This window comes from Papio anubis, chromosome 18, assembly GCF_008728515.1.
Source record: "Papio anubis isolate 15944 chromosome 18, Panubis1.0, whole genome shotgun sequence".
Taxonomy (NCBI): Eukaryota; Metazoa; Chordata; class Mammalia; order Primates; family Cercopithecidae; genus Papio; species Papio anubis.
In genome coordinates this window covers 70,244,375-70,270,455 of record NC_044993.1, presented here as the reverse complement: position 1 = coordinate 70,270,455, position 26,081 = coordinate 70,244,375, and the positions used below count along the sequence as shown (strand labels likewise).

The 26,081-nt window shown below is 51.2% G+C and overlaps 1 protein-coding gene across 7 annotated transcripts in view; it reads right to left on the bottom strand.

The window, feature by feature from the left end:
- Nucleotides 1-749: 749 nt before the first annotated feature.
- The window catches only part of CREBBP (CREB binding protein), a 156,709-nt gene continuing 131,377 nt past the window's right edge, over nt 750-26,081 (bottom strand). For all 7 annotated transcript variants that reach the window (XM_003916457.5, XM_009195876.3, XM_017953147.3 and 4 more), the window contains 10 exons: nt 23,471-23,548; nt 23,084-23,151; nt 16,598-16,748; nt 15,780-15,926; nt 14,742-14,855; nt 12,841-13,006; nt 12,271-12,438; nt 7,739-7,900; nt 7,167-7,448; nt 750-5,554 (listed from right to left, as the gene is read on the bottom strand). In XM_003916457.5, the coding sequence (XP_003916506.2) occupies nt 3,398-5,554; nt 7,167-7,448; nt 7,739-7,900; nt 12,271-12,438; nt 12,841-13,006; nt 14,742-14,855; nt 15,780-15,926; nt 16,598-16,748; nt 23,084-23,151; nt 23,471-23,548 (3,493 nt within the window). In that variant the 3' untranslated portion in view covers nt 750-3,397. The remainder of the gene's footprint in view (nt 5,555-7,166; nt 7,449-7,738; nt 7,901-12,270; nt 12,439-12,840; nt 13,007-14,741; nt 14,856-15,779; nt 15,927-16,597; nt 16,749-23,083; nt 23,152-23,470; nt 23,549-26,081) is intronic.

Sequence of the window (26,081 nt, the reverse complement as noted above, 5' to 3'; positions counted from 1 at the left end):
TGCAAGCTCTGCCTCCCGGGTTCACGCCATTCTCCCGCCTCAGCCTCCCAAGTAGCTGAGACTACAGGCGCCCGCCACCACGCCCGGCTAGTTTTTTGTATTTTCAGTAGAGACGGGGTTTCACCATGTTAGCCAGGATAGTCTCGATCTCCTGACCTCGTGATCCACCCGCCTCGGCCTCCCAAAGTGCTGGGATTACAGGCTTGAGCCACCGCGCCCGGCCTTTTTGTATTTTTTTAGTAGAGACGGGGTTTCACCATATTGGCCAGGCTCGTCTCAAACTCCTGACCATGTGATCCACCCGCCTCAGCCTCCCAAAGTGCTGGGATTATAGGCATGAGCCACCACGCCCAGCCAGCACCTACAATCTTTTTTTTTTTTTTTTTGAGACGAAGTCTCGCCGCCGCCCAGGCTGTAGTGCAGGGGTGCGATCTCGGCTCACTGTCACTGTAACCTCCGCCTCCTGGGTTCAAGCGATTCTCTGCCTCAGCCTCCTGAGTAGCTGCAATTCTAGGCACCCACCACCACGCCCAGCTAATTTTTTTGTATTTTAATAGAGACCAGGTTTCACCACCTTGGCCAGGCTGGTCTCGAACTCCTGACTTCATGATCCACCCGCCTTGGCCTCCCAAAATGCTGGGATTACAGGCGTGAGCCACCGCGCCCGGCCCGCATCTGCAATCCTATAATGACGAGCTGTTGAGCTAACTCTAAGTCATTAGCCAATCTGAACCATCTTTGAATCCAAGTAGTTTTACCATCTTTTATTATAAACACCATCACATTCCAAGTTTCCTCTTTTTGATCACAAATATAGGACTTTTTCTTCTCCTCTTAAGTATACAGCATGAGACACAGCGTTGGGGCTTTCCAGCTTTCTTACAGAAATTTCCTTACGACAAGCTTAGGGTTAGCATCCACAGACCATGCTCTCGGTCACATCCTTCGACATCTGGATTGCCCAAGACGGTTGCACAGGATGCAGACTCCAAAGAGGATGAGGTTGGTACATAAAGTTTTGAATGCCAGGATAACCTGAAACAGAGGCCCCTCCACTGCCCACATTAAAAGGCTGCACAACCAGGAGGGTGCCACGTTCTGGGTGTGAGCTTAGAGCTACTGCTCCCAGGCTCTAGCCCCACCTCTTGTTTGAACACATGGCTCAAGGCTTCCCTATGGCTGGAAAAGGTGAAGAGGACGGTGGAGGTGTAAGAACCCAGCAGGCCGAGCAGGGGCAGCAATCCCCGGAGGCCCGGCCTGTGCTTCCCCTCCTGGGATGGGGTGAACCGGGGGCTGGTCGGGGGTGCCAGACGGTGGTCTTATTTTTACTTGGTTTAATTATTCTACATTTTATAACTCAAGGTTCAAAACTCTGTGCTAAAACTAGATAGGATGTTTCCAATTTCTCAGACACGTTCCTCGAATTTAGATTCCCAAACCAAGTATTCAAGTATTTAAAATAAATACCTGAGAATGTAAAGGGCCCAAATGGAAGCTATTTGGGCCATGATTTCTAAATTTACCATCACCCCCCATCAAGACCAGCCTTTGCTGGAGGACTAGGGATAAAGTGAGTTCTCTGGGTATCGGGGGTGGTAGGCTAGCGGATGAACTTCAGCTCCCCCGCCGCAGGTCCTCCTCTGTTTTATGGTTTTTGTGAACTTGTCTCACCCACTCAGTAAGGGAGCCTGGAACTGGACTCCAAGGGAGGCAGACCATGTGCCTAAATGCAAGTATCCTCCGAAGTGGGTGCCTTTCTCACTGCAACAGGGACTGGAGCTGGTGCTCCAAGGTGTCTGTCCCTCAGCATTTCCTCAAAGGCCACACGGGACACGCTGCATGGCAGCCGCAGGATGTGGGGGGAAGTCAGGAAGCACCTCGCGAGCCTGGAGCACCCTTTGCCTCAGATTCTGGGAGCTGTGTATGTGGGGAGCCACCTGAACACGGGAAGCAGCCCTGCCTCTGGGGGTGGCAGCTGTGATGGACAGGGAGGATGGCGGAGTGGGCCACGTGTAGTTCCAGACCAACTGACGACCCTAACTGTGTGAGCAACATCCACCTGTGAGCCTCGAATGTGTGGGGCCAACGCTGAGCCGCCCACCTCAGTCTCTGGGAAGAAAAGCCTCCAGGCAGCCACTAAGTCTGGGCCACAGTTCCCAGCCACCACCCACGCCGCCACAACCACAACCGCAGCCCCAGCCTCTGCGCTATGAGTGAACAACCAGAACCATATCTTACAAAGAACAGACTCAAAAAATATATATAAATAAATAAAAACCTTAAACATTCTTACAGGGATCTTAAAGAACAGAATACATGTTAAAAACCTCAGTAATTTATATCAATTTTAAGCGGTACTTTATATACAATGGGGAGAAAAACACATGCATAGTCCAAATACAATGTTGAAAACAGCATTTTCATAACAAAAAACCCCGAACACTAAGTGTTAATACCATGTACATGAATTCAAGAAGGACCACCCTTTTTGTCTGTTGCACACAGTTTATTTAACAATATGATATAAGAAATGAGTTGGTATTTTACCATTCTATACAGTGATTGAATCTTCTCGAGTTTCGTATTTATAGTAATTAGAGCGCTTGCATGATTTACACTAGAATTGCTTTTCCTCATTTCAAGTTTCACATAGAAGAAAGAAAAGAAGGCTTCTTCTCTAGTAACATTAGCATGGTCTAAGAGTGATCATCCCTATTTTTTGTCTAAAACCAGTTTTATCAGAGAAACAAAGCAACAATTTCTACATCTGCAAGACAAGTTTGGCTTCAGCCATTATGTATAGATGTGTGTGGGTGTGTGTACGTGTGTGTGCACGCCGGAGTCAATTCCTATCATCCAGGGGTAATACTGGGAGACGCCCACAGAGTTCACTATAGAAAAAAATCTTCCCGAAACATCAGAAAGTTATCGGGATACATTATAAGCTTGCATTATTTCAGGAATCAGTTCTGAATATTATTTTTCTTCTTACTTTTAAACATAAATGTTTAAAGTCTTGAAAATACAAATAAAAAATATGAATATAATGAACTTGTTTTTCCCGTTAAAAAAAGGCATGAGTCACCAGCAATGACGACAAAAAGAATCCAAACAAAACCCCCCTCCCCCCAAACAAAAACAAAAAGGAAAAAAAAGAACCCCCCCCCCATAAAAAAAAAAAAAAAAAAAAACCAAAAAGAAAGAGACCAGATATTTAAATCAACTGGTTTTTAACAAAAAAATATATTCTTTGTATTGTCTCTTTAAACATCAATCCACCCTTCCATGGCTTGGCAGTCGCAGTTCCATCTAGGAATAAAAAGAACCTAGATGCCTGGATTTTCAGTACAAAAGGTCCAAGAACATGAAAGGGAAAAAAAGTGATGCTCTCACAATGCTACAAGCCCTCCACAAACTTCTCTAGCGTGTCCCCCGTGGTGTCCCCGACCAGGGACAGTTCGCTGGACAGCGCGCTCCTGCTGGGGGTGTTCAGCTGGGGGAGCATTGCACTCTGTTCGGGGTTCCCCAAGTGTCCCTGATCTATGGAGCTGGCCATGGTGACTGCGAGTCCGGGGTGGGGGGAACCAGTCTGGGGTGAGACGTGGTGTGGCGAAGGCTGGGGCTGTATCCGTGGTGATGGGCTGGAATGTGGAGGCTGGGACTGGGGCCGTGGAGACTGGACAGGGGCTGGAGACCGCACCTGGTTACTAAGGGATGTGGCGATCTGCTGGCCAGGGAGATGCGAGGCCTGTGGCTGTCCTGAGAGCATGTGTTGCTGGGGGCTCATGGGGTTTGGCTGGCCTGGGGACCCAATCTGCTGCTTCATCTGCTGTTGCTGCAGAATCCGCTGCTGCAGGGCTTGCTGGATGTTGGGGGTGCTGTCTGCACCCAGCCCCGGCTGCCCCATCTGGCCAAGCTGTCCCATCTGAGCCGCCATCTGGCCCATGGAGCTGCCCTGGAGGGGCAGATGCTGCTGCATGCGCTGCTGCTGCTGCATGGCTGGTGGGTAGCCTCCGGGTCCTTGAGGCTGCTGGAACTGGCCGTGCCCCGCCATGCCCCCAGCCATGCCGGCACTCCCTTGCTGCTGCTGCTGCTGTTGCTGCTGTTGCTGCTGCTGCTGCTGCTGCTGCTGCAGCAACTGCCTCCGTAGCATTTCTCGGTACTGTGGATTCATACTCGCCATGTTGGGGTTGTGTCCTGGGTTCATGATGTTCAAGGCCTGGCCCTGGGGGTTCAGGCCTCCCATCGCCTGCTGCTGTGGAGGCACACCGGGCCGCGGCACACCAGCCTGCATGGCATTCAGGTTCTGCAGGCTGGGCTGCTGGTGCATGCCAGGCTGGGGTTGCATGCCGGGCTGGGACTGGAGGCCAGGCTGGGGCTGCATGCCAGGCTGATTGGCCACGTACTTGGCTGTGCGCTGTTTAATAAAAGCTGCCATTAGCTGCGGGTTTGATTTGAGAATGTTCAGCACCTGCTGTTGCTGCTGAGGGGAGCTGGGCGACTTCAGGGTCCGCAGCAGATCTTGGAGAGCGCTGGGTGAGATGCTCCTGGGCGGCTGCACGCTGGGCATCCGGGGCCCAGCCACGGCCGCCTGGGCCTGCATGGATATCACAGGCCTGGGCAAGCCTGGCATGGGCTGCTGCTGGGGAAGGGGTGCCTGCTGCCACTGCCCGGGAGGCATGCTGGGCATGACGGGCCCGCTCACCTGGTTGGGTCGGGGCACATTCAGACTCACGGGGGCCATCTGGCTCCCCGGGGTCCCCATGCCCGTGCGTCCTGGGGGCATGCCGTTGTTGATGTTCACCCGGTACAGATGCTGCTGCTGCTGGGCCTCACGCTCGATCTGCCGAGCCGCTTCCACCGCTGCAGGAGGGGGCTGGGCCGGGGGCGGGGGGGCCGGCACCTGGCTGGTAGGCTTCCCTGTGGACACCGTGGTGGGGGGCTGAGTCCGGGCCACGCTGGGGAAGCCAGCTGGTGACATGCTCACGGGTGAGGGTTGGGGCTGGGCGGGGGGCTGCGGCGTCTGGGGCGTGCTGGGCTGCTGCGTGGGGGTCCCGGGCGGTGCTGAGGTAGGAGAAGGCAGACTCTGCTGAGGCACGTTGCGGGTGTTCATGGTGGCCATCCGCCGGCGCATGAGCTGGGCCTGCTGCAGGCGGTGCTGGATCTGCTGCTGGCGGAGCTTGTGTTTAATGTTGAGGCAGAAGGGCACGGGGCATTTGTTTTCTTGGCAGTGCTTGGCGTGGTAGCAGCAGAGGGCGATGAGCTGCTTGCACACCGGGCAGCCCCCATTGGTCTTGCGCTTGCAGCCCTTGGTGTGCTGCACCACCCGCTTCATCTTCTGGCAGGATGGCAGCGAGCAGTTGGCGTTGCGGCACTGGCACGCGTGCACCAGTGACTGGATGCAGCGCTGGATGCTCAGCCGGCGCGACTCCTGGGGGCTCTTTGACTGTGGCTCGCCCTGGCTGCTGCCCTCGTCGTCCAGGCCCAGCCCCCACTTCACCATCTTATGGGCATGGCTCTTCGTGTTATAGCAGTTGATGCAGAGGTCGTAGTCCTGCAAGCAAGGAAAGGGGACAGGCCCGGTGTCAGCATGGGGCCCAGTACCACCAGGCACCCTGGCTGCTTCCCTACACCTCTAAGTCTGGGTCTGTGCCAGGAGACCCAGGCAGGATAGGAGACCCAGACAGGATGGGAGCACGGAAAGGATGGGAGCATGGACAGGACGGGAGCATGAACAGGACAGGATGGGAGACACGGACAAGATGGGAGCACAGACAGGACGGGAGCACTGACAGGTGGGAGACCCAGACAGGATGGGAGCGTGGACAGATGAGCAACTTGGACAGGAAGGGAGCACGGACAGAACAGGAGCACAGACAGGTGGGAGACCCACACAGGAAGCACGCACAGACAGGACGGGAATATAGACAGGATGGGAGCACGGACAGGACGGGGGCACAGGATGGGAGCACGGACAGGACGGGGGCATAGTCAGGATGGGAGCACGGACAGGACGGGGCCACAGTCAGGATGGGAGCATGGACAGGATGGGGGCACAGTCAGGATGGGAGCATGGACAGGATGGGGGCATGGACCATCTATGTGTTGCTCCCAAGGACCTTCACTCCTGGGAACAGCCCTGAAGGCTCAAAGATAACCTGACCTATGCCCTGAGAAGCCCTGGCCTGTGAGCTCATGGGCAGTAGACACCAGCCCCTGTTCCTTCTGACTTCCCCTGCCCTAGGAGTCACATCGGCCCCTGCCACAGCCTGTTCAACTCCTGTACTCAAACTATGAAGCCTGACAGTGAAAGGTTGAGAGAGGCCGGTCCCTCCCAAAGCGCCAATAGCTACCAGGAAGTGCCTCTGGGAAGGCCTGGGCTATCCACAGCGCATCAGTGGGCCTTCCCCAATGCGCAAGCCCAAGTTACTGAAAACTGCTTGCACCTGGCAATCTGATGGAGTCCTAGGACCAGGTACGATGACTGTGTTCACAGAGAGATATGAAAACTGCCGTATTCAGAAACTAGAAAGAGGACAAAGGAGACTGGAGAAAGGTGGAAAGCAGGAGAGGTGTGTGAGGGTGGGGAGAGAAGAAAGGCCCTCACTCTGCTGAGGACCCGTTCTGCCTCCCTACAGACACCACAGCAAGTAAGTGGGCTCCGGATTGGCAGGTGATGGTGACTGTCCTGGGAGGGGATGGTGGGATCTGTCACCTGCCTGCCTTGCACAGCCTGACTCAGCCCATGCAAGGGACACCCGCACCATTTTGCAGTGGGGTTAAAATTCCTAGAGGGGAGTGAGGGAGCATGACTGTGGGGTCTGTCGGGAACAAGCGACCAGAGGGGCCCAAGCTGCCAACAGGACAGTGGGTGTTTCCAGCCGTTTAGCAAGACTATAACTGGGCACAGCCAGGCCAGACTTCCCAGCATAGCCTCCCTCTGGCTGTCCCCAGGGTCAGGCCTGTGGCTGTGGCTACACAGAGTAGGTTTAGGAAACACACACGGCAACGCCTTCTGCCTTGTGACACTGTCCTACTTCTCGAGGAGTCAGTGCAGCCGCCGTCTGGTACAGACACCAACCCTGGCACCCATGCAAAGGGACAGGATGCTTCGTCAGACCCCAAGCCAGCTTCGGGGGTGAAGGTGGGGGCGGCACAGGGCCTACCTCGCACACAGTGCAGTGCCAGCGTGTCTCCACGTGGTGCTTGCACTCGTTGCAGGTGTAGACAAAGCGGTCCTGGCCCTGGGTGTGCAGCTCCACCAGCATGCAGAGCGTGGACCACTTGGAGCGGCGCAAGGAGGAGAACTCCCAGTGCTTGTCTCTGGCAAGGGTGAGGAAGGCATCGCGCCCATCCATGAGGTCACAGCTGAGCAGGGGGTCGGGGTCGACGATGGGGGGCAGGGTGTTGATGACAGGCCCGGCGTGCAGGTGGATCACAAAGAAGACCTGCAGGAGAGGAGGGGCTTTAGTCTCACACAAGGGATGTGGCACCTCCAGTGGTGAGCTCAGGGCAGTCGCTCTGAGCCAGCCTGCACAAAAGGCAGGTGGCTGAGCCTGAAGGCCCTGATGACTTGGGATGGAACGGAATTGGTGACACGTTGCATGGTGTCACCCTACTGGTCCACTTGGCTTCCTGGGGACCACTTCCCTCCCGCCACAGACCTGCACAGGGGCCCTCGACCGACAGCTGCAAGTCTTTCCCTCCTTTCGGCTGCAGCACTGCAGCCCACGCCTACCTCCTTGTGCTTCTCCATGGTGGCATACAGCTTCTGGGACAGGTCATTGGACACGTTGGGCATGCTGGGCTTCTTCTTATTGGCGCGGCTGATGCTGCTTTTGTTCTTGTTAGTTTTCTTGTTATTCTTCTTCTTGGCATTCTTGCTGTCACCCTGACTGCCCTGCAACAACACGCAAGGTTGTGAGACCAGGTAAGTGCCCCTCCACACTTGGCATGGATTCCCAGCTCCCAGGCCATGGGCATCAGGAAGCTCAGGCCAAAGCAGGTCACTGCCAGGCAGACCCCACACGTGCACAGCTACAGGTGGCTGCAGGTGCTGCTGCCTTCGGGACAGAGCAGGGCCTGTCCTCGGCTAGGCTGGTGCCATTATCAGCTTTATGCCACGGTGCCTCTAGAGTGGAAAACAGACGCAGAGCGCAAGTTCAGAAATTAACAAATAAGGGCAGTGGGCGCCGTTTCCACTGCACCACAACCAGAGGCGGAAGATTCCACGTCACAGCTGTGGTCAGCGGCTGCCTGCCTTGAGGAAGGCTCTACACACCCGAGAAAGCGAGAGCTCTCAGGAGACAGGAGAGCTGCTGATGGGAAAAGCAGCTGCCCCATCAAGAGCAGGGACTCCAAGGCCCCTGCAGGGTCCACTCAAGGCCTGCTGAGAGCAGGCTGGCTCCCTGCCGGGGCCATCAGTGCTGCACCTGACTGGCTGAAGTTGGGCTTGCTCTCAGCCCACAGGCTCCTCCTCTGGAAAGAACGCAGGCTTGTTACTCATTTACACTTCCACAGATAGCTTTATTTTTTTTTGAGAGATGGAGTTTCCCTCTTGTTACCAAGCTGGAGTGCAGTGGTGTGATCTCGGGCTCAAGTGATTCTCCTGCCTCAGCCTCCTGAGTAGCTGGGATTACAGGCACCCCCCACCATACCCGGCTACTTATTAATTTTTTGAGACAGTCTTGTCCTTGTCACCCAGGCTGAAGTGCAATGGCGTGATCTCGGCTCACTGCAACCTCTGCCTCCAAGGTTCAAGCGATTCTCCTGCCTCAGCCTCCCTAGTACCTGGGATTATAGGCGCGGCCCACTATACCCAGCTAATTTTTGTATTTTTAGTAGAGACGGGGTTTCACCATGTTGGCCAGGCTGGTCTCGAACTCCGGACCTCGGGTGATCCACCCGCCTGGGCCTCCCACAGTGCTGGGATTACAGGCGGGAGCCACCGCGCGCAGCCAGAGAGCTTAATTTTTAACAAGATGAGAGAGAGAGACTTGGTGTTCAAAGAGAGGGGTCAGTCCAGAGAGAATTCAACAATCCCGCCTCACTGACAAGGAGCCCAAGGAGCCCAAATGTCATGTGGGTCCCTCCATGGGATTCGGGACAGAAAAGGGACATGAGGGGAAAACTGAGGAAATTGGAACAAAGTGTGAACTTTAGTTAATAATAATGCATCAACATCAACAAATGGCTCACCGTGGCAGCAGACGTGCCACGCTAAGACATTAGTAACAGAAGAAACTGGGTGCTGGAATATACTGGAACTCCCTGCTCAATTTGTGTGTCAGCTTTAAAACAAAGGAAGCCTTTTTTTTTTTTTTGAGACGGAGTCTCGCTCTGTCACTAGGCTGGAGTGCAGTGGTGCAATCTTGGCTCACTGCAACCTGGGTTCAAGCGATTCTCCTGCCTCAGCCTCTTCAGTAGCTGGGACTACAGGCGTGCACCACCACACCCAGCTAATTTTTGTATTTTTAGTAGAGACAGGGTTTCACCATGTTGGCCAGGCTGGTTTCTCAAGTGATCTGCCTGCCTTGGCCTCCCAAAGTGCTAGGATTCCAGGCACGAGCCACTGCATCGCCTGGTATCTATTTTTTCTTTTTTTTTTTTTGAGTTGGAGTCTCGCTCTGTTACCAGGCCAGAGTGCAGTGGCGCGATCTCGGTTCACTGCAATCTCCACCTCCCAGGTTCAAGCGAGTCTCCTGCCTCAGCCTCCCGAGTAGCTGGGACTACAGACACCCGCCACCACAGCCGGCTAATTTTTGTATTTTTAGTAGAGACGGGGTTTCACCATGTTGGCCAAGCTGGTCTCAAACTCCTGACTTCAAGTGATCCACCCGCCTTGGCCTCCCAGAGCGCTGGGATTACAGGCGTGAGCCACCATGCCCAGCCTGGAAGTCTATTTTTACAAAATTGTAAAATAAATATGTTCATGAAATTAAGAAAATATAGACAAGTAATTTTAAAAAGTTTTGTTTTTCTGGTCTTCCTGAGCAGCAGTGTTCTGTGTTCTGGAGCTTTCCCTGGGTACATTTGTCTCTGTGTTTGGGACATTCCTCATGAAGCTGGGAGGACATACAGGGAGCTGGTTCCATTTCTCACCCCACCTGACACTATCGCGAGCCTTTCCCCATTTCCCAGACTCGACAGCATGATTTTTAATGGCAAAGCAGTGCTCCACCCCACGCACCAGCCCTCACTAAAGGGGACCCCCAGACCGAGCTCCTGGGGTGTTGCTGATGAAGGCATGTCCCTGCCCATTGTTGTCCATGAACCAAACACACACGGGACAGCAGGTCTACATACCGACACCTCAGCATCCCGCCCTCCCTAGTACATGCATGTCCCCGGTGCACAGGGAAGGCTGCCCCAGCAGGAGCCCCTATCGGGCCTGTCTTCTGGACAGCCCCGCTGCTGCCATGCCACAGGCAGGTGCCCCCTCCTGGGGTGGGACTCAGCAGTGTTCTCCCTCAGAGCCCTCTCCCTGCAGCAGCAGGGGGGTGTGTCCCTATGCTCTGTCGAGTGCTTCTGGGAGCTCAGTGGTCAGGGCACTGGCTCTGATGGACACTAGAGGCTTCCATGCCTGGTGGCCCAGATTCCTTCTTCTGCAGTGACCCCTGCCACCCCATACAGGACTGCGGCAGCTCTTATCAGGCCGCCTCCTGCTGCAGCATCTGGGATGCAGAGCCTGGGTTCGCAAAGCCAGCTGTCACTGTTGTGCTAAGCACAAACACTGCCCCCTTCAAAGCCTGTCTTGGACGCGGTATCCTCCTGTGTCACCCTCAGGAGATGGAACTCAAGCATTAACTCATCAGACACCAGTGAGGCCTGCTACACTCCAGCGGGAGCAAGTCAGAAAACAACAGGCCAGGAGCTCTGCTTAGGAACCACCTGGGATGTAAACCCACGCCGTCCCCTGCCCGTGCCTCCTCTGTCCTGTGAATGACACTCTGGGGTGCCGTCCAGCAGGCGGCTGCCTCTCAACCACCTGTGCAGTGAGCACGAGTGTGCGTGGCGGAAGCGGCCCAGGCCCCACACTGAGTCCGCAGCCCAACCGGCACCCACCTCACAGACCTGCTCTCATATGCGACAAGCACCAGAGTGGCAACACGTCCCCGGCCGGCACCCGGCTGCCTCACCCTTGGCAGCGGCTCAGTCCCATGCAGGAGGCACCTCCATTCATGGTTTTTCCTCACTGGTCACAATGGCCTGTCCTGAGTTCTGGGGCTGCAGCCTTCAACATTCGTCATCGCTCTCCCTGCACCTACAGCTACAGCCCACACCCACACCACCATCATCTCTTTGCCAGACAGCTGCAGAAACCCGCACATGGCGCGCCTCCTCCCACTGCCTGGAGGGTCCTCTTCCAGCACCTTCCTGTGGTGGGCGGGTCTGGCCCACACATCACCTCCCCAAGGCTCCTTCCCCTTCAGGGCTCCACCACACTCAGAACACACCATGGCTCGGGTCTGAGTTCTTTTTGTTTCACATCCTACCAGGACACAGCCACTCCCTTGGGGGCAGGGATAGGGTTTTGTTTGTTTGTTTTGAAACAGAGTCTTGCACTGTCTCCTGGCCTGGAGTGCAATGGCGTGATCTCAGCTCACTGCAACCTCCGCCTCCCGGGTCCAAGCGTTTCTCCTGCCTCAGCCTCCCTAGCAGCTGGGATTACAGGCGTCCGCCACCACACCTGGCTAATTTTTTGTATTTTTAGTACAGATGGGGTTTCACCGTGTTAGGCAGGCTAGTCTCGATTTCCTGAACTTGAGATCTGTCCACCTCGGCCTCCCAAAGCGCTGGGATTACAGGCGTGAGCCAACATGCCCGGCCAGGGATGCGGTTTTGTCTGGCTCACTCTGCACTGCCTGGCACTCAGGGGCAGCGCCAAGGAGAGGGCAGTAGGGCATGCGCACCATTTGCGAAGTGGCCACTAAACACGGGGACAAGGCCTGGCAACCCTGTGCCTCCTGACTCACTTTTTACATCAGCGGGCTGTGTCCTGACTGCCACCATGTCCCATTTTCTGTCTTCCTCTCTCTCCTCTCCGAGTCTAAGTGGACCCCCAGCTCCCCAGAGCATCCACCATGCAGAGAGCGCAGAGCCCACGCTGTTGCCCACCAACGCCCTGTGCTGCAGATGGTGTCAATATGCATGTGTGAACGGAGACACCACCACAGAAAGGACCTAACAGTCGACATGCGCCTCCCAGCCTGCCACCCTGCAGCTCTGGCGGGACACGTGGGCAGTGGGGCTCAGACAAGCGTCTGTTACCTCAGTGGTTTCACTGGCTGCAGTGCTCTCTTCCTTTTTCCTCTCCTCTTCTTCTTGTTCTAGTTCCTTAATGCTCTCTTCTAACACATTGGGCCAGAAATCACCTTCAAAATAGGGCAGTTCCTTGGCACTGGTGAGCCTATCTTCAGTTGCTTGTTTGAAAATATCCTGAGTGGGCAAAGCACAACAGTGAGATGAGGGCCATGTACGCGCGCCCCCCACCATGGTGCGGCAGACCCCCACGCAAGCACACCCCTCACCACGGTATGGCGGAACCCCCCTACACATGTGCACCCCCCACCACGGTGCTGGAGCCCGTGTGTGCAACAGTGATGCACAGGCCCCACAATGCCCACTGACGGAAACAGCTTCAACTGTGCTGCTCTCAGACGGCCAGGGGAAAGCCTCAATCAGCTGAAGAAAATTCTTACTTTAGGCTTTTATTTTTCTGCTTTCTAATCCTCATAAGTGAAGGTAATTAACAAGTATGTAAATGCAAGAAAAAGGCACACAAACATCCTTCACTCAGTAGTGACAAAAGCCACCACACCTTCCTTCAGCACCAAGTACCTTGTAGTCATGAATGATCCGCTCTGCGAATGCCTTGTCCAGCATCTTTTTGTACCACTCCTGCAGTCGTTTTGGCTTGGGTATTTTTTGATCAGGTGGGTGGCAATGGAAGATGTAATCGTCTCCTTCACTTGGAGGACAGGCCCAGATGTGCCCTGTCACATACCTGCAGGACCCACACATACATGTCAGATGAAAGTGCCAGTGAAATCGGCCCTGCCTTTAAGGAGTTATAGCAGAGGAGCAAGGACTAAAGCCAGGACAGAAGTAACCAGAGAGACAAGAGAGAACGAATGCCCACAAGGCTGGGTGTGGTGGAGGCAAGGCTGGAACTTTATCCCAAGCAAATGCAAGCCTGCAAATTGGCCCTGAAACACTTCTCCCTCGGGGTGCACACACAGGGCCCGGCCAAGGCTGCAAAGGAAACCTGAGGCCTCATTAAAGAACCAGGGAATATGATGGCTCATGAAGGCAATGCCATCCCCTTCCTCCTGTGCACTGTAAAGGCAGTTCAGTTATCTATTTCTCTCCAAGGGTCAATATCAACATAAATCTCATTCCTTCTGTTCAAGACACTTGGATCAAATGCCCCTAACCTTTTCAAGTTTCAGAAGGGAATGGGGCAGGTCTAGAGTACAGAAACCAAGTGCTAGAGAAGGAAGCCAGACCCAAGACAGCACACACTGCAGGGTTCCATTTGCACAAAGGATTCACAAAAGACAAATTCAGAGAGACAAAGTAGATTAGTGGTCGCCTGGGGCAGAGATGGATTAACAGCAAGGAGCAGGAGGAAATTTTCTTTCTTTTTTTCTTTTTGAGACGGAATTTCGTTCTTGTTGCCCAGGGTGGCGTGCAATGGCATGATCTCGACTCACAGCAACCTCATCTCCCCGGTTCAAGCGATTCTCCTGCCCCCGCCTCCCAAGTAGCTGGGATTAGAGGCGCCTGCCACCACACCCGGCTAATTTTTTGTATTTTTAGTAGAGACAGGGTTTCACCATGTTGGTCAGGCTGGTCTTGAACTCCTGATCTCAGGTGATCTACCTGCCTTGGCCTCCCAAAGTGCTGAGATTACAGACTGGGTGAGACACCACACCCAGCCAATTTTTTTTTGTATTTTTCTTTTTTTTCTTTTTTTTTTTTGAGATGGAGTCTTGCTCTGTCGCCCGGGCTGGAGTGCAGTGACACAATCTCAGCTCACTGCAACCCCCGCCTCCCGTGTACAAGCAATTCTCCTGCCTCAGCCTCTTGAGTAGCTGGGATTACAGGCTCGCGCCACCATGCCTGGCTATCTTTTGTATTTTTAATAGAGATGGGGTTTCACCATGTTGGTCAGGCCAGTCTCAAACTCCTGACCTTGTGATCCACCTGCCTCAGCCTCCTAAAGTGCTGGGATTACAGGCGTGAGCCACTGAGCCTAGCCTTTTAAAAAATTTTTAGTAGAGGTGGGGTTTCACCATGTTGGTCATGTTGGTTTTAAACTCCTGACTTCAGGTGATCCACCGCAGCAGGAGGGATCTTACAGGCCAGTAACAATGTTCTGAAACTGACTTGTGATACTTGCACTAATGGGTAAAGTTACTAAAAATCACTGAGTCATACATACGAAAAAGGGGAATTCTATGATATATAAATTTTGCCTCAATAAAGGTAAAAAAAAAAAAAAAAAAAAAAAAAAGGAATGAAAAGAAGGTAAAGGTAGGGAAAGAGCTTGCTATGTGCCCAGAAGCCAGATCTGTGAGGCTCCGGGAGCACCTGGAAAGGGGTGCTTTGGAGATTCTGAATTGATCTTAGGATGTAAAAATAAATACATAAAAACTTAAAACACCCATTATGTCACAGAATAAACAAACAGTAAAAAGTGGTTTTTACTAGTTCCAAATAATTTAATCCAAACTCACCCCAATTTCTTCACATACTCTAGATATCCAATAAGGATCTCATGGTAAACAGCTGTGCGGAGGCAACGTGGCCGGAAGAAATGAATACTATCCAGATAAGAAATGTACACACGCCTGTGGGAAGGAGACACATGTTTAACTCAGGGTATCCCCTCAAATTTGAAATCAAATACAAGCAACAAAAAACACCCTGGAAGTTTAATTTTTAGACAGGGTCTCACTCTGCCATTCAGGCTGCAATGCGGTGGTGCAGTCACAGCCCACTGCAGTCTCAACCTCATGGGCTCAAGCAATCCTCCTGCCTCAGACTCCCACGTAGTTAGGATGACAAAGCATGAACCACCATGCCCAGAAAATTTATTTTTTGTAGCGACAGGGTCTCACTTTGTTGCCCAGACTTGTCCCAAACTCCTGTGCTCCAGTGATCCTCCCACCTAGGCCTCCCACAGTGCTGTGATTATAGGTGTGAGCCACTGCCCATGGCCAGTTTTTGTTTTGATGGTATTTACACTGGCCACAAAAAGGATGTGATAAACAAACAAAACAACCAAAAAAACGCACAAAAAAACAAAAAAAACTGGTCACCAACTCTGCTGCCAACCAGTTAAATGGAATTCAGTTTTCGTCATTGAACAAAAGGATGAATGGCACCACTCGGCACAGAGAGCCACAATTGGGGCAAAATGAGAAAAGCCACTTTTAGTTCTCTCTTGCCCAGATTCCTGATGGCACATGAAGTCCCTCGTGGCAGAGCTACTTCCTCTGTGCAGGTACCAGACTGCCCCATCCCAACTCCCCAGGTTTACCTGCCTTAGATCAGACTCACCACACAAAACACGCTTACTGCAGTCAGCTCAACAGTTCATTTCCCGCTAGTTTAATGGCGAACAAAACTAACTACTTTGGTTAGTTAATTGTGGTTTGATTTACTTTAATCCCCCATGAAGCCTCACAGGCTCCTCTGGGACACTTAAGAGCCCTGGTCTACCCTAACACAGCTCACTGAACGACACGCCCCGGAAGGAGCTGGAAAACTACCTCGTGTTTGGAGGGGGGCAATCAGAGCCGTATTCCTGAACGTGCATTCCAAAAAAGCAGACATCCACGCCGTCAATTTCCTCAAAAGCAAACAGCGCTTTGGTTCGATATGGGAAAGATTCAGACATCTCCCCAGAATCCACAAACCTGAAACAAAAGTCAGAGTCCAACATTTACAAAGGCTGTTGCTAACAAAGTGCTTCTGCACACCAGGCCTGCTCCTCTAACTCTGGCCGCTGCAGATGAGCGGAGGCACGTCCACCTCCTCAGACCGTGGCCTGGAGTCCTCCCTATGGGCCAGTCAGCCCTGGAGCGGGGAGTGCCTGCTTTCTGACCAGTTTCCCTCACTAGAGAACTGCACCACTGTGAATGAAATACGGGATTCTGAGTAGGACTGGCTATATACAGCAGTCCCCCTTATCCATGGGGTGTATGTTCCAAGACCACCAGTGGATGCTGGAAACCGTGGACAGTTATCAACCTCTGTGTTTTTTCTTATGCATCTGTACTGGTGACAAAATTTTAATTTATAAATTAGGCACCGCAAGAGATTAATAAGTAATAATAAAACAACAATTACAAAAACGGTATACTGTAATATGCTATGTGGTCTCTCTCTCTTGAAATAGCTTACTGCACTGTTATCGGGTAACTGAAACCCAAACAGGACAACCGAGACTGAGGGAGCTACTGCACACGTTTGCTGCTGCAAAGTCTTTGAAGGATGACATCAAACCCAAGAGCTTTGCAGAGAGCAGGCTCTGGCAAGCGGGAGTGGGGACTGCTCGCAGAGCACTGTGGAGAGCAGGCACACTGACCGTGACTTCATCCCGGGCTTGACCTCCACCGTCTTGTCTGAGCTGGCCACCACTCGGACAAAAACCTCCCCGGCTTCAGGGTGATTCTGGCGCCGCAAAAATTTGTTCACTCGGTCTTCCAAGTGGTTTCCCAGTCTCGTGGTCTGTAGCCCTAGGAAGTCCAGAAGGAGCAGGTGAGAAGGCTTCAGCAGCACTGCTGAGACAGTGACTGAGACTACAGAATCCACCCCACTTTGCAGCACAGGCTGATATTTTAAAGGACTAATGTTCTCCAAACATGGAAGAAATCTGATCTGTCCTGTGACAGGAGTGTTACATAAGGGAAAGGTGGACTCTGGGATCTCAGGCACTTCACTCCTGAAAACTGTTTACGTGCCCAGGTAACCTGCATCTTTTGCTAATAGTATGGGGCAGAAGAGCTACAGAGGTGGGCCCAAAATTGACAGGGGCTCTAGGGTGGTGCAGAGGGATGTTTCCCTATTGCTATTAGAACGAGATGCCTCCTGCTTTCCCTGGAGGGCAGAGATGGCACACCCTCAGTGGGCTCCTCCTGCCCAGCTCTGAGGAGAAAGTCCCTACTACAGAGTCTGACATGAGCGTGGAATGTTCTAGGGCTGACAAATCAAGCTCTGGCCACAGCCTGCCTGGTGCCTCAGGAGCTGGCAAAGTATTGGCCTCCAAGCCTGCCCTGAGCCACCGCCTCGTGTGGTGCATGAATGAAGTTTCCGATCCTTGATGAGGGCAGCCTTTCCTGGGCTCCCCTCCCTGTTGCACCCCTCCTCACCCAGGGCCAACCCCGGGTGGCTACTGTCACAGGAGCTGCCCAGTGGCAGGACATTATATCAGTACAGAGAACTCCTCATACACAGGTTAAAAAACTATAAGGGAAAGTTGCAAAAGGTTCTTAGTGATTACTTATAGACAATGAGATTTTAAAAGACATTTCTTTCTGTACTGGCTTTCAAATATTTCCTATGTTAGTGAGAAATAGGAAAATTGGGAATTTTAGAAGATTCCTTAGTGAGCTGGAAAATTTAGACCAAACTTCTAAATTTCATTTTGCTGCAATAAACAAATCAGTGGTGCTGCTTTTTGGGTACGTTGTACCTGAATAAAAATGATTTGAAAAGAAATATGTGGCTGGGCACAGTGGCTCACGCCTGTAATCCCAGCACTTTGGGAGGCCGAGGCAGGCAGATCACCTGAGGTTGGGAGTTCGAGACCAGTCTGACCAACATGGAGAAACCCCGTTTCTACTAAAAATACAAAATTAAGCCAGGTATGGTGGCTCACGCCTGTAACCCTAGCACTTTGGGAGGCTGAGGCGAATGGATCACTTGAGGTCAGGAGTTCGAGACCAGCCTGGCCAACATGGTGAAACCCCATCACTGCTAATAATGCTGAATTAGACTGGACGTGATGGCTCACGCCTATAATACTAGCACTTTGGGAGGCCGAGGAAGGCGGATCACCTGAGGTCAGGAGTTCGAGACCAGCCTGACCAACACGGAGACGCCCCATCTCTACTAAAAATACAAAATTAAGCTGGGCGCAGTAATCCCAGCACTTTGGGAGGCTGAGGTGAATGGATCACCTGAGGTCAGGAGTTCCAGACCAGCCTGGCCAACATGATGAAACCCCATCTTCACTAAACATGTAAAATTAGGCCAGGCACGATGGCTCACACCTTTAATTCCAGCATTTTGGGAGGCTGAGACAGGCGGATCACCTGAGGTCGGGAGTTTAAGACCAGCCTGACCAACATGGAGAAACCCCGTCTCTACTAAAAATACAAAATTAGCCAGGCGTGGTGGCGCATGCCTGTAATCCCAGCTACTTGGCAGGCTGAGGGAGAAGAATCACTTGAACCGGGGAGGTGGAGGTTGCGGTGAGCAGAGATCGCGCCATCGCACTCCAGCCTGCGCAACAAGGGCAAAATTCTGTCTCTGTCTCTTAAAAAAAAAAAAAAAAAAAAAAGTACAATGGCAAAGAAATAAAAACTCCACGGAAATGTAAAAGTTGGCAAAACTATAAAAATAAGGGGAGGGTGGGCTGGGCGTGGTGGCTCGCGCCTGTAATCCCAACACTTTGGGAGGCTGAGGTGGGTGGATCATGAGGTAAGGAGATCGAGACCATCCTGGCCAACATGGTGAAACCCTGTCTCTATTAAAAATACAAAGGAAAAAAGAAGTTAGGTGTGGTGGCAGGCGCCTGTAGTCCCAGCTACCCAGGAGGCTGAGGCAGGAGAATGGCATGAACCCGGGAGGTGGAGCTTGCAGTGAGCCGAGATGGCGCCACTGCACTCCAGCCTGGGTGACAGAATGAGACTCGGTCTCAGAGAAAAAAAAAGGTGGGGGAGGGTAGACTGAGACGTTTTACACTCCACGAAGGCTGCGAGTCCTGCTCCGAGCTCTGTGCTCAGCAGTTTCGTGGCTGAGATGACCATTCTGAGAAACAGAGACTTCAGGAACTCACAGCTATGCTACCTATTCTCAGTGAAGCCCCTGAAGAACATTATTGCATTCTTACCCTCGTGCAACTGCTGACCAGTTTTGCTCCCAAACGAAGTGGCTTCCAGCTGAGAAAGTTAGACACGGCTAAGAAGGGCCACATTGCAGCAAACACCAATATCTTGTCTCTTTCCCCATGTGAAAGGGTGGCCCCACACACTACCATTTTCAAACAGCAAACAGAAGGAATTGACCTTTTTTTTTTTTTTGAGACAGGGTCTTGTTCTGTCGCCCAGGCTGGAGTGCAATGACACGATCTTAGTTCACTGTAGCCTCGACATGCTGGGCTCCAGTGATCCTCTCGCCTCAGCCTCCCAAAGTGCTGGGATTATAGGCGTAAGCCAGAATCAACCTTTTACATTAGGTCTTTACTTTTTTCTTCAAATCACCTAAATTAACTGTACTATATAAAGAGACATTTAAACAGCTGCCAAGAACCAACAACGTGTTGTGTGCAGGAAGGCACATGTAGGGGGTAGAGGAGCCAGCACACTCAGAAATAAAAATTTTAGCGATACACCTTCTCATGGGGAAAATACTTATTTTCTTTTTTTTTTTCTTTTTTTTTTTTTGAGACGGAGTTTCGCTCTGTCGCCCATGCTGGAGTGCAGTGGCGCAATCTCGGCTCACTGCAAGCTCCGCCTCCAGGGTTCACACCATTCTCCTGCCTCAGCCTCCCGAGTAGCTGGGATTACAGGTGCCCACCACCACACCCGGCTAATTTTTTGCATTTTTAGTAGAGACGGGGTTTCACCGTGTTAGCCAGGATGGTCTCGATCTCCTGACCTCGTGATCCACCTGCCTCAGCCTCCCAAAGTGCTGGGATTACAGGCGTGAGCCACTGCGCCTGGCGAAAATACATATTTTCATATGTATATATATTAAAACAAAACACACTCTGCCTGGAATGGTGGCTCACACCTGTAAATCCCAGTACTTTGGGAGGCCGAGGTGGGCGGATTATGAGGTCAGGAGATTGAGACTATCCCGGCTAATATGGTGAAACCCCGTCTCCACTAAAAATACAAAAAAAAAAAAAAAAAAAAAGCCAGGTGTGTTGGCAGGCGCCGGTAGTCCCAGCTACTCGGGAGGCTGAGGCAGGAGAATGGCGTGAACCTGGAAGGTAGAGCTTGCAGTGAACTGAGATCGCGCCACTGCACTCCAGTCTGTGTGACAGAGCAAGACTCTGTCTCAACAAACAAACAAAGAAACACTCTTCCATAGTAACTTCGCTATTTGACACCTGTGATCCATATATGGCTGCATACTCCAGAGGTGGCCTCAGACAGCACAGGGGTCTAGGGGCAGGCCATGCTACCTGCAGTGCACACAGTGCCACCTTCCTCACGGTGCTGCCTCCTTTTCTGTTATCACTTGATTTGGCCGCTGTTGCTACTTTTTCATTACTCCTTGCCACTGCTGCAGTTATGTCCTTGTATGTGCCTTTATGCATATGTGCAAATATTTTTATAGGATACATGTGTGAAAGTAGACTTGCTAAATCTAAAAATGAACACTTTAAATTGTGCCCCTCGCTTTCTGGCATTCAACTTACATTTTCATCCATGGCGCATGATGGGCCTTTTGTGCCTTTTCCTTTCTCATTGCTGGGTTGTATCTTTTTAAGGAAGGCTTTTCATAACTCAACACAGTAAAATTATTATCTTACTTTTATCCTGAATGCATTTGTAGTTTTGTTTACTTTTCTCGCTTTTAATCTACCTGAATTTGATTTTGCGTATGGTGTGTGCGAAGGAGGTGGTTTTCAATGCAAGATTAAGGAAGCATACCTTCACTCTGTGATCACACACACCACAACCCCTGTGCTGACACAAGCTCACACCGACAGAGTAGAGCTACCTCTAATCTCTTAGGCCCTTTTCTCCTGTAATGTTCCATTTCTAGATCTTGGGCTCATCCACCGAATGCCCATGGGTCTTTCTGGATGCTGGAGTGGGAGTGGGACCGGACCCGCTCTGGGGCCACTTGTGTCATTCCCCCTAGTCACCTCCTGCCTCTTCCAGGCAATGACTGTTCTATGGAGGTCTAGCTCTCTGGGTAATTCTGTTTTGGCTACTGAGCCTCTGGCCCAGGGAAGAACTTCCAATTTGCTCAAATGTATTAGTGAACTCATTCAGAATGAATCCTCTGAAGCAGGGCCTCTCAAATGGAAGCAACTGTGCCCCTCCACCAGGGGACATCTGGCAATGTCTGGAGACATTTTTGACAGACATAATGATTTTGTTGGTCATTTCATTATGTGAGGAAGGTGTTACTGGCACTGAGTGAGTAGAGGCCAGGGATGCTGCTAAAATCCTATAATGCACAGGACAGCCCCCAAAACAGAGGATTACCTGGCCTGAAATGTCAATAGTGGCTCAGTTGAGAAACTGAGCTAAGTATTACGATAGTTTATCAATGAGTGGTATTTCAGAAAATTTAACAAAGGCAGTGTAAGCTATAGGATAACTTTGGATGTTGGTTAACAACAGAGTTTGAACTTTAGGACTCAGTCTCAAGTCTACAGGTAGCTTCCTCCTCCCCTTCCCCCAGTGCATGGTACATCCCAGCATTTCCATCTCTCTTCTACTCTGAGCTCCCCAAATGACCCTGGTTCTGTTGGGGATCTCCTGAGCAACATGCCAGTCACCTGTCCTGCCACAGAAAGGTGACAGCTGTAGGGAGCAGCAGGCAAGTGAACGTTAGAACGCTGCTGCAGTTGTCCTTCTTGTGTGGTTTGCTGGTTAACTCAGCAAAAGGACAGCCTGGCATGTCAAGCTGCAGAAGGCCATCCCAAGACTTGAGAATTGACTCTATTACAAAGATTAAATAATCATAAACTTTTGAAAACAATGCGGTCTTTAAAAAAATAAAAAAGTGAGCCGGGTGCGGTAGCTAACGGCTGTAATCCCAGCACTTGGGGAGGCTGAGGCGGGCAGATCACAAGGTCAAGAGATTGAGAACATCCTGGCCAACCCAACATGGTGAAACCTCGTCTCTAGTAAAAATACAAAAATTAGCTGGGCATGGTGGCGGGCGCCTGTAGTCCCAGCTACTCGGGAGGCTGAGGCAGGAGAATCACTTGAACCCGGGAGGCGGAAGTTGCAGTGAGCTGAGATTGCACCACTGCACTCCAGCCTGGCGACAGAGCAAGACTGTCTCAAATTAAAAAAAAGAAAGTCTACTCATGCAAAGTTACTTCTAGCAGTAACAGGTTGTTCTATTTCTGCACAGGCACCACCAGCTGCAGTAACATGTCCAGCCAGTCCACATGCAGGCCAGGCTCCTACTCCCAGGGTGGCAGCTGGTTCCCAGGGGTCATGGCTCATGCTCCACTGTAGCAGAACCCAGCACCCACGGGACGGACCCATGACAGCCCACAAAGGGCCCAGGGTTAGACAGGGCTGGCCAACACTACCCCAGTGTGTACACACGCACGCACGAGGGGTGAGGGGTCTTAGGTCTAAGCCACTTGAGAATAATCTGTTGACAAATTTTCTCTGATAATTTACAAAGTTTACTGTACACCTAACCTTTCATCTAAAACATGCACTGGATCATAAAAGCTGAATAACAATCAAGCTAAATATTCCCTTTAAGGGTGGACTGAGAGGTTTTACACTCGGTGAAGATCCACAGCCCAAGGCTGCCAGTCCTGCTCCAAGCCCCGTGCTCAGCAGTCCCGTGGCTGAGATGACCATTCTGAGAAACACAGACTTCAGGGACTCACAGCTGTGCTGCCTATTCTCAGTGAAGCCCCTGAAGAACATTCTTGCGTTCTTACCCTCATGACTGGCCTGGCTCTCCTTAAGGATGAGACAAGAAAAATACAAAGTACTGGGGAAAAAACTCACAAAAATCTTTGACAACCAAACCTCAAAACCATGTGTTGAGAGGAACCAAAGGACAATGGGCACAATTTCTACAAGTTTCTAAAATGTGCAGTCCAGGAAACAGAAAGCTTCCCCAAACTTACTCTTAGCACTGAATTTGTTTTCTTTTCGAGGTCTGCCAGTTTTCTTCAAGCAGTTGTCGCACACAAAACTGCAAAAATAATAGTGGTATGATGAGACTGTATATAATGATGTAAATTGTCAAACCAACAAAATGCAGCATTCAGATATTTTGTTGGCAGTTTAAATCACATTATTATTATAAAATTAAAGAGTGAAGAGGCAGACTGCTTTGATGCCACAATTCCTAAAGCAGACAAACACTTAGAACTTAAATTTAGAACCAACTGCCATCTCTCTTAATTGTTGAATTCTTGCTGACAACAATGAATGAGATGCAGTAGCCACTGCAACTGCCCCACCATTGGCTCTGTGTAGAAATGCCCTCCAGGCCAGGGGAAACTACTTACCCTGAAGGCCAAATGATATCATAGTGCAGAACACAAATCTGATGCATCTTCCGGCCACACTCCTTGCAATCAACGAAACTAGGAGACAAAGAAGGCGCACTGTTAAAGCACACGGAACCACACGACCGGAGTCACTTGTAGATGTCTGTGTGTGCATCCACATCTTGTTCTCTGGGTTACTTTGAGTAGTGCTGACATTAATGCATGAGTTGGCTGATTCAGCTATATTTTACAATGCATCCATATGATATCTTCTATAGGAAAAAGCTTTCTTCCTTTCTTTGTACAAGTGCTTCATTCCTCTTTTCTCCCAATCTCCCTTTGCAACCAGAAAGGAAACTTTATTTTTAAAAACTGCTGTGACAAATACATTATCTCACAGGCCAGTATTTCTGACACTACTACACATTTTCAAGAACAATGCCTTCTCTAGGTGATTTCACATGCCTAAACTGACTTAAAAAATAGAGAACAATACTTTTAGCATTCTAAACATGTGCTCTTAAGTCTAAAATTGTTTAGGATACTAATGGGAAACATGGCCAGTTCAGAGCAGCCACGCTAGGCCGGAGGCACAAAAACACCAGTTCGGACTCAGTTACAAAAGGGTGGAACGTGTCAGTCCTACTGGTAAGTTGACAGGGGTTTGTTCAAGTAAACACTGGTGAAGCGAGAGGATGGACCACCCATTCCCCACAAATCCTCCACACTGTTCTATGGCAGCCCACAACCACGGCTCACCAGAGCTCCGTCACCTCCAGGAACTGCCTTACCCAGGAATCTTAAATGCCAAGATGCCTTGAGGTCAGACCTTTGGTTTTTGTCAGCTCCCTCCCTTGCTGCCTCCACAATGCATACCTCTGAGGAGGGGCTGAAGGGACTGGTGAGTAATGTGACTCCCTGTGTGCTCCTGAGCTCTGAGCTATGGCTCCTCTACAGTGTGCCCCTGCCCTTGTTCCCTTAATCTGTCCATTGTACGTGCTATGCAAGCCCTTAGCCATGGGTCTATCCTCATCAGCCTTCTCTGCCCAGTCTGCTGGAGGGAAAGAAAAGACACACACACAAAACTGTGAAACCATGGCGGCACCCGTTCACGGTTCTGTGGCACTCTCTGACAACCCAGCTCCGTCTGGCTCCCTCTGCCTTCTACGTGGCAGCTGCTCTGAATCTGCACTCCTTTCCTCCAGTGCTGTCCTCCACAAGCCCTGTCTTTGAAAACCCAGTCACTGAGCTCTTCCCTTATGCTAAGAATTTCAAAAGTTGGGGCTAAGAACTTCCTCAATTCCTGTGCCGTCTCCAAAGGTCCCCTGCTCTCAACTATTCCCTCCCATGTCAGGGAAAAGCAGTGCCCCCCAAAACTACACTTGGGCCAGGTACAGTGGCTCACACCTGTAATTCTAGCATGTGGAGAGGCTGAGGTGGAAGGATTGTTTTACTGGGAGTTTTTTTTTTTTTTTTTTTTTTTTGTGAGACGGAGTCTCGCTCTGCCGCCCAGGCTGGAGTGCAGTGGCCGGACCTCAGCTCACTACAAGCTCCGCCTCCCGGGTTCACGCCATTCTCCTGCCTCAGCCTCCCGAGCAGTTGGGACTACAGGCGCCCGCCACCGCGCCCAGCTATTTTTTTGTATTTTTTAGTAGAGACGGGGTTTCACCGTGTTAGCCAGGATGGTCTCGATCTCCTGACCTCGTGATCCGCCCGTCTCGGCCTCCCAAAGTGCTGGGATTACAGGCTTGAGCCACCGCGCCCGGCCTACTGGGAGTTTAAGACCAGCCTGGGTAAAATATGGAGACCCCATCTCTACAAAAAATTAAAAAATTAGCTGGGCATGGTGGTGTGTGCCTGTAGTCCCAGTTACTTAGGCGGCTGAGCTGGGAGGATGTTTGAGTCTGGGAGGTTGTGGCTGCAGTGAGCTATGACTGCACCACTGCACTCCAGCCTGGGTGACACAGCAAGACCCTGTTTCAAAAACAACAAACAAACAAAATCCAAACAAAACACTGTGTATTCTAGACCCCATGACATCCATTTTGAATTTCCCCCTTTCTCTCACTCCCAATTATTATTGGCCAACTAGGTGGCTCCCCTTCCCTCAGCCCCCCAACAAGCCCCCCTGCCTGGCTCCGAAAACTCTTGCTTTAATTAGGGTTTCAGTTTCTTGCCTCCTGCTGCTTTGTGTCTCTTAACTAATTTCTCTACTAAAGAACAATGTCTTTCCTCTTCTGAACAATTCACCTCATAGACCAAGGGTGACCTTCCTACATTAGAACCAATGCTATTCTTCAAAACCTCCTCAGTACATTATAGGATAAAGTCTATTGTCAAGAGACAGTGAAATGGCCCTTCACGAAGTTAATCTCTGCCTACCAACCACCCACTCTAGGGGACTTGTAGTTTTATTGAGCAACCTGTGTTCTTTCATGTCTTTGTTTCTAGAATGCTCTGCAGCTTCAACACAAGTATCACCTTGTCCAGGAAACCAGGCCCAACTGTGATGATGCCGCTCTGCCCAGGCGGGGTCCCTTCTGTCTGGGACTCACTTGCACTGTCTCCTGCTGCAGGCTGTGCCATTACCCAGCTGTCTCTCTAGACTACAACCAGCATGAAGAAGGAG